This window comes from Artemia sp. Qi Xiang Cuo, chromosome 12, assembly GCF_049724085.1.
Source record: "Artemia sp. Qi Xiang Cuo chromosome 12, ASM4972408v1, whole genome shotgun sequence".
Lineage (NCBI taxonomy): Eukaryota > Metazoa > Arthropoda > Branchiopoda > Anostraca > Artemiidae > Artemia > Artemia sp. Qi Xiang Cuo.
Window position 1 is genome coordinate 40,513,323 of NC_142805.1, and position 8,659 is coordinate 40,521,981.

The 8,659-nt window shown below is 34.9% G+C and overlaps 1 protein-coding gene across 1 annotated transcript in view; it reads left to right on the top strand.

The window, feature by feature from the left end:
• The window catches only part of skd (mediator complex subunit skuld), a 75,553-nt gene extending 66,894 nt beyond the window's left edge, over positions 1 to 8,659 (top strand). The window contains exons 23-24 of the mRNA XM_089098110.1: positions 3,629 to 3,928; positions 7,975 to 8,659. Of these exons, the coding sequence (XP_088954236.1) occupies positions 3,629 to 3,928; positions 7,975 to 8,382 (708 nt within the window). The 3' untranslated portion in view covers positions 8,383 to 8,659. The remainder of the gene's footprint in view (positions 1 to 3,628; positions 3,929 to 7,974) is intronic.

The following is an 8,659-nucleotide window of genomic DNA, read 5'->3' on the forward strand; positions in this document are numbered from 1 at the left end:
TTTGAGATAGCCATTTTATTCAACGTAGTCTTAAGTTCTGGAAATTAGGTCTTTGAGGATGACAACCCCACAGCCCTCAGGGAAAGGGTAGTAAATTATGCCCAGGGGAGATATAAGGTTTTTATATAACGCGTTGTCGTAGAAACTTAAAAAGGGCTCATTCGATTAGGATTTGAAATGGCTAGTGCTCTTTTTAGTCTTCAAAAGGGATTGGGAGGCAGCTAACACCCCTTCGTTATCAACTATATCCCCAAACACATCTAATAAAGATTTTGAGATAGTCATTTTGTTCTGCGCTGTTAGAAGTTCAGGAAACTATACCTTTGAGTATGACACTCCCCCCACAGTCTTCAGGGCAAGGGTTATAAGTTATGCCCTTGGGACATAAAAGGTTTTTACTTAATGCTTTGCCGTAATAACTTGAAAAAAGGCACATGTAATCGAAAATTCAGAGGGATAGTGCCCTTTTTAATAGTTGACAGCGATTGGAGGGCAACTAACCCCCCTCTCACGCCCATCTTTTCTCCAAACATCCAATCAATATTTTAGATAGCCATTTCATTCAACGTTGTTGAAAGTTCTGGAAATTGGGTTTTTAAGGATGAAAACCCCTCCCCCCACAGTCCTCATGGCAAGGGTTGTAAGTTATGTCTTGGGGGCATATAAGGTTTTTATTGAAAGCGTAGAAACTTCAAAAGGGCTCATTCAATTGGAAATTGAAAGAGTTAGTGCCTTTTTTAATAGTTGAAAGTGATTGTAGACCGACTGACGCCCCTCTCACGCCCACCATTTTCCCAAGCACATCCAATCAAAATTTTGAGATAACCATTTTGTTCAACTTAGTTGAAAGTTCTGGAAATTAGGTCTTTTAGGATAAAAACCCCATCAGAACTTTCAGTGCAAGGGTTGTAATTTGGGCCATGGGGCATATAAGGTTTATATAGAAAGTTTATATAGAAAGAAATTTCAAAAAGGGGCTCATTTGATTGGAAATTGATTGGAAATAGTCGAAAGTGAGTGGAGAGTAATTAACCCGCCTCTTACATCCACCATTTCCCCAAAAACATTCAACCAAAGTTTAGAGATAACTATTTTGTTCAACGCAGTTGAAAGTTCTGGAAATTATGTATTTAAGGATGACGAACCCCCCAGATCCCCCAGGGAAGAGGCTGCAAGTTATACCTTGGGGGCATATAAGGTTCTTACAGGTAGAGTTGTGGTAAAACTTCAAAGGGGGTTCATTCAATTCGAAATTGAGAGGGCTAGTGCCCTTTATAATAGTCGAAAGTGATTGGAGGGTAACTAACCCCCCTCTCATGCCCACCTTTCCTCCAAACACATCCAATAAAAATTTTTAGATAGCCATTTTCTTCAACGTAGTAGAAAGTTCAGGAAATTAGGTCTTTGAGAATGACACCCCCTCCCAGCACTCAGGGCAAGGGTTGTAAGTTATGCCCTGGGGGCATATAAGATTTTTATTGGAAGTTTTGTCGTAGAAACTTTAAAAGGGCTCATTTGTTTGGAAATTGAAAGGGCTAGGGTCATTTTTAATTGTTGAAAGTGATAGGAGAGCGACTGCCGCCCCTCTCACGCCCACCATTTCCCCAAAAACGTCCAATCAAAATTTTGAGATAGCCATTTTGTTTAACGCAGTTGAAGTTCTGTAAATTTAGTCTTAGAGAATGACAACCACCCTAACAGACCTTAAGGTAAGGGTTTTAATTTATGCCCTGGGGGCACATAAGGTGTTTATAGAAAGCGTTGTCGTTTCCAAAAGGGCTCATTTGATTGGAAATCGAAAGGCCTAGTGCCCTTTTTAATAGTCGAAAGTGATTGGAAGGCTTGATATTTTTATAGTGGAGATCAATTTCGGTAGAATGTACTATTTTTTGTTTTTGTTGTTGTTTAGACCAGGGCACTTTGTTTCGAAGGAGTTGTCGTGGTACCTCTGAAAAGGGATCATTCAATTGGAAATGAAGAGGGCTGATGCCCTTTTTTATTGTCTGAAGTGATCAGAGGGCAACTAATCCCCCTTCCACTGCCACCCTCCAGTTCGCCCATTATGTTTAAAAATTAAATGTTGCCTTAAGATTAAATCAAAATGCACCGTGTTAATGCTAAATCCCAATAAGTTATTTCAGCAATGTCCAAAAAACGACTAAGGGTATTATGTTCAAACTTTCGGGGCTGCTTTTGCTCTCAAAATTTAACCAAATCAAAATAGCGTAAAATTATCCAAGACATCAAAGAAAATAAACATATTTTTTACGAATGGTATCAAGTTTTTCATTTCAGGTCAATTAGAGGAGGTATGAAACTAAATTAAACACTACTATTTGTGTCCTGATTTTTAAAAGGGTGTATGTTGTTAAAAATTGCTGAAAACTTTTCTCCAGCATAGATATAGCAGGCCAAGCTATATAGTCTTAAAAAACGAAAAGATTTAAAGTATTATTTTTTTTTCCTGAAAAGACTATGTCAATGCAAAACGAGCAGAAATTAATTAAAAAAACTTTTTCCACAAAATAAGTTTTTCAAAGAAAAGTAAACAACTCCATTTAACAAAAAATGAACAAAAATAAAATAAAAAAAATTTACCAAGTGTGAAACTACCACAAATAATTAACCAAGTCAAACTCAAAACGAGCAGAAATTAACATAAATTGGGCGCAAAACCCCTATGCCTTCCCAAGCCCAGAACAAAATTTGTACTTTACTGAAAAATACAAATGAATGTGCATTGTCAGTTTAATATACATAAACTGAAATTTAGTAATTAAAATGTTAATGTTATTTGATTTATTAAAGTTATAAAAGTAAAAACATTTATATTTTTCAGTAAAGTGCAAATTATGATGTGGCCTTGGGAAGGCATAGGATTTTCAGCCCAACTTATGTTAACTTCTACTCGTTTTGAGTTTGACTCGGTTATTTATTGTAATTTCTGTTCGTTTAGGTTTTAATTTATTTATTGATGCTGATTTGTGGTAGTTTCGAGCTTGGTAGATTATTTGATTTTATTTTTGCTCATTTTTTGTTAAATGGAATTCTTTACTTTTCTGTGAAAAACTTATTTTGTGGAAAAAGTTTTTTTAAATTAATAACTCGTAAAAAAAAAGCACCAGAACTTGGAATTTCCGTTCAAATGAGACTTATCTGGGATTTCTACGACTAGTGATTTGATTCGGTCACCCCTGATAAAAAAGAACAAACTTGCAACCATTACACAAAAAAAAACATAAAATTTTCAGCTTTGGAATTAGGACTTATGATTATTCATCATTATTATATAAAATGTATATTGTGTGTGTTCTTGACCATTCAGAATGTGATGGTGCAATTTTCATCAAGATTTAATTGTTCTTTGGGTGTTTATATCTCCCCTTTTCCCGAAATTATGCAAATTTACTTATGCTAACAACTTTTGGTGGGTACTACTAAACTCAACGAACCTTAGATGTTTTGGATTATCGTAAAATAAAAATTATTTTTATGAATCTATTGTTTTTAAGTTTCTATTTTTATTAGTTTCAGTTACTATTGCCACGGCCGGTCTTACCACGACTTGTTTGGTTTAATATAGTAGATCTGTGTTTTTTTTATATGTATGTCTGTGTTTTTCCTACAGCTACCTCAGCAGTTCATGCCAGGTGGAAACGACATGAACCCGGATTTAGAAGAAGACATTGGATTATTTGGGAATCTGGAAGATGAGATTGGTGGTGACATGCTTGGCAACGATTTTGGTGACATGGGCGATATGGGTGATCTTTTTTCATCCTGGCCAGATGTTGACGGTGAAATGGCCCCTGGATCACCGTCCAACGGTGTTGGTCAAGGGCAGATGCAAGCTCAACATCAACAAAATGAATTTGGAGGATATATGAATGATCCGAATTGTGTTTCTCATATGGGCGGCACAGGAAGGGTGAGTCCAAGTTTTTTTTTTTTTTTTTTTTTTTTTTTTTTTTTTTTTTTTTTCACCGTATAGTCTCAAGGGTGTTTTTAACACCGTTGAGATAGCATTTTGTAGGGAGTTCGTATTGGATTAAAAAATTAGTATCTGGAATTTGTGTCTTTAGTTAAGCGCAAATGATAAAAGCAATAATGAGTAATAAGTCAACTTAAACTGAGAAAATTGCGAAATTTTTCTTTTTCACTTGTTCACAAAAATTAAAAAAAAATATTTTGAGATAGCACTTTTGTAGGGAGTTCGTATTGGATTAAAAAATTAGTATCTGGAATTTGTGTCTTTAGTTAAGCGCATATGATAGAAGCAATAATGAGTAATAAGTCAACTTAAACTGAGAAAATTGCGAAATTTTTCCTTTTTCTTGGTTATTAATCTACTCTATTTAAACGAGCAACTGTGTATTTATGTATCAATTTTTCATGAAATCGACACCATATTTTTCTTTAAATCCGCACCCTGGGATTTTCTGGCCTGAAAAAAAAACCATCTAGATGGGTTACGAGTTCGAGGAAATTCGTTTAGAGCCTTAATTTTAGAGAAAAAATTCATGTGAGTGACGTCACATTTATATACGTCTCAAGAGCAAAATTACACAATATGACAAATGACTGAAGAGCTAAAGAAGAGGGCATGGGACCAGTAACAGCAAAAATCACATTGGATCGCAAATCAAAATGTTTCACAACAGAATCTATTTTTAGTCGACAAAGCAAAATTACAACGGAATGAATTAACATGTTAGTTTAGCGTACGTGAGTCTGTAAAAGATAAACAAGAAGGAAGAATTAGATTCACGCTAGAATTACTTAATGCTACGGAAACTGCTAATTTTTACCCTAGCACCAAGAAACGTACTATTATAGTGTCTGCAAAGATACTCCAGAAAATGGATTCATGTCTGAATTTCTTAACCACCCTGGAATGGAATGAAGTGATTTTGGCTTATGTGATGGAAAAACAGCAAAGAGGAATTGAATTCATGCCAGAAAAAAAGTCATCTGGGTGACGTCACATTTATATACAATCAAATAGCAAAAATTACATAGTTTATTTCCCAGGGGTGTTCGTATCGTTTTTAGTATGTATGACGCATGCATCATTACAAAAGATGACAAATGAATTCAAAAAGCTAAAGAAAAGGCCACGGAACAAGAAATAGCAAAAATTACATCGAATTGCAAATTAAAATGTGACATAAAATAATACGATAATTATGCTATTACGTAATTTAGATAATAATTTCATTAAATCACAATGGAATAAGAAACGTGTTTTAGTGTCTGTAAAGGATAAACCGGAAGGAAAAATTGAATTCACACCAGAATTTCTTAGTTGAACTGAAACTGCCGATGAAATTGCTGAGCTGAACAACACAATTAAAGCAAAATTCTAACGATTTGGGGGGGGGGGCTTTGAAAGAAGTTTATTATTGTATCTATGACGTGGTGCAAAATTACACGTGATTTTGAATGAATCCGAGGAGCTAAAGCAAAAGGCATGGAAGAATGTCTGAGGTAGGGATGAATGAAGATGAAGCGCAACAAGATTTGCGGATAGAAGACATGCGACAACAAGTATCAGAACGAATCCCAAATTAAAATAATAGACTAAGAAATCTGGGGTTAGAAAAAAAGCGACAGGGATAATCTCATCGAATCGTGAACGAAATCTACAGTAAGAAGCGAAACAATAGTGAATCAGAACTAGTCCCAGGAGAAAACAAATCCTATAAAGTGGATGATTCTTTAACGCATTAACAGGTAGAAGGAGGTGAATTCACACTAGCATTTCTAAATTTAATTGAAATTGCCGATTTGACACCTCATGGCTTAAAACTGAAGAATAATGCGATATATGCTAATATGTAATTAAACAATCAAATATATACAAGCCTTCTGTATGCCGATTGTGAGGGCCTGAGTGGAGCTGGGTTTCTTGGTCTATTTTTATTGGGGATGAAATTTGTCTTTTTTTTTTTTTTTTTTTTTTTTTTTTTTTTTTTTTTTTTTTTTTTAGTTCAAAAGCTACTGTGCAGTGTTAGGTTTTTTGCTTCAAAATACATTCTATGGTAAATGAATAAATTTCTGTGACTTAAATTCCTGCTCATTGAATTCTAGATTATATTCGGCCTGGGATGCTAGGCATTTGCTATTGTAATTTGACAGAACATTAAGTGCAAAAAAATTAAAACTTTTCTTTTTCTTTTTCGTGACTAATTTGTTTTATAAATGTCATGCTTTTCCCGTCCGCAAATCTTATTCCCATCGATAAATCTTATATTACTTCTCGTAATGAGATTAACTAAACACGCACTGCATCGTACACAGACAATGAATGACAGAGTTGATGACAACATGCATAAACTAGAAACTTAGAACCTTACGTCCGAAAAAAAAACTATCACTTTTATATTTTGTCTCTTTTTATGACTAGTAAAATATTGCTCAAGGGGAATGCTCACCCCTTCCACTTTGCTATGGGTAAGCAAATGAATGTAGAAATAAAAGGGAGCTATCGCCCTTTCAGTACCCATTTTGTATTTTCAGTGCAAGTATTATTTTATTTTTATTTTTTTCAAGTAAAAGGATCTGATGTGTAAATTACCACTGTTTTGATCTGAAGGGCTTCTAGCATAAGTTTGGAAGTTTTCGCTTAAAATACCCCTTTCGAGGCCCAGGGTACCCATTCCAGTCACCAAAAAATTAAGCAACTTTGCTGTGGCACGATCTTTTTCGTTACAGAAGAACCTTGAATTGCCGCTCGAATTATCGTATCTGATGTCCTAAAACCGTTGTTTTTTATAATAAAATAAATAGCATTTACTTGGTACCAACATTCTTGGTGAAAGTGCATTATTTTGTGCTTGTACGCATAGAAGCTTGAAACTTCAGGTACGGGGTCATGGTGGATTTTATTTCAATGCATTTCTTATGAGTATTCTCTACTTTTTCCTAAAATTATGCATATATCTTATACTAATAATTTTTCAGGGATCACTTCAAACTTGAATGCATTTGAATATCTGGAATCACTATTAAAAGTAAATTTTATCATGTATTTAATGGGTGCTCTTCTTTTAACAATGTGCCATTATTTTAACTTTTACTTTTTCAAAACTATTGAAAGATTTTTAGAGCAAATGACCCAAAATTACTTCATAAAGGCACAAGGGAGTTGCCATCATTGGAAGAAAAAAAGTTTTATTCCTTGATTCGTGTGCATTAGTTTGTTCCGAAATAAAACCATGTTGTTCCGGTAAAGAGTATAATTTGGGAGTCTTTGCCCCCCCCCCCCCCTGCTCTCCAAAAAAAATATTCACAACTTTAATTTTTGTCTCCTGTAAAATTTTGGATTGGGATACAGTCTCTGGCTGTGTGTATAAAGATACGCACGTTTTTGAGGAGATGCGAAATTTAAAACTTTGCATAGACCTTGAATACATATGTAATCTATTAGATTGTGGATTTGGATTACTTCCAAGTTTTTTTTTTTTTTTTTTTTTTTTTTTTTTTTTTTTTTTTTTTTATTATTATTATTGCCTCGTAGAGAGCTCCCCAAAGTTGAATGGCTATATTCAATCTCTTACTTTCTTTTATAATTGTGCAAATCAACAATTAAGTGATTGATAGCAAGTAGGGCTACTTTCTGGTAATAGGCTTAGTTAAGCGCAAATAACGAAAGCAATGATGAGTAATAAGTCAACTTAATTTGGGAAAAACGTGAAAGTTCTTTTTCCTTGTTTTTATGGGGAATGGACGTTCTTCTTTTTTAGCATCTCATTAAACTCAAAACTATATACGGATTCGAATTTGACTCGTGAATCTGCTAAAAGATGTTGACTTTGATATGTATTGGGATGATGGCACTTTTGAAAATACAACAAATTTACTTGGTTTTGTACAATTATACACTTTTTTGTAGCTCATAGTCATAAACTTCTTGACTAAGTGTCATAACAGGTTGTTCATTAAATAACGAATTTGAATTTGTATGTTTTTTAGCCGATGGGAGAAATGGAGGAAGTGGGACTTGTCCTTCAACAGCCTTTGGCCCTTGGATATTACGTTTCTACGGCGGGAACAGGGACGATGCCCGACTGGTTTTGGTCTTCTTGTCCACATCTTCATGGAAACAATCCCGTATTTTTAAAAGCTTCGCTGCACCTTCACAGCTCTTCGGTGCATCAAAACTCGGACGACAATCCGATTAGTCAAAGTGCAAATCCAAATGGGAAATGTCATCCCTTGGACTCTAAATATACAACAGATGTGTTGCGTTTTGTTTTGGAGGGTTATAACGCTCTCTCGTGGTTAGCTGTTGATGCAAGTGGGAAAGACCGAAGATCCTGTTTACCTGTACATATTCAATTGTTAGTCCAGCTTTACCATGCCTTTTCAAATTTGATCTGATTGTCTATGCCCTTTTCGGCAAAAGTAAGTGCTGAAGAATTTTATTCGGAGTAATTTGGCGCGCATGGGAAGTTCATAGTTTATAGGTTTTGTACGGAAATGACATTTGGTAAGAAAAGTACAATCTTATGACGGATTTTTTTATTTTTATATAAATGGCTTCTTTTTGCTGACTCGAGGTCTTCTCTCTCTCTCTCTCTCTCTCTCTCTCTCTCTCTCTCTCTCTCTCTCTCTCTCTCTCTCTCTCTCTCTCTCTCTCTCTCTCTCTCTCTCCCTA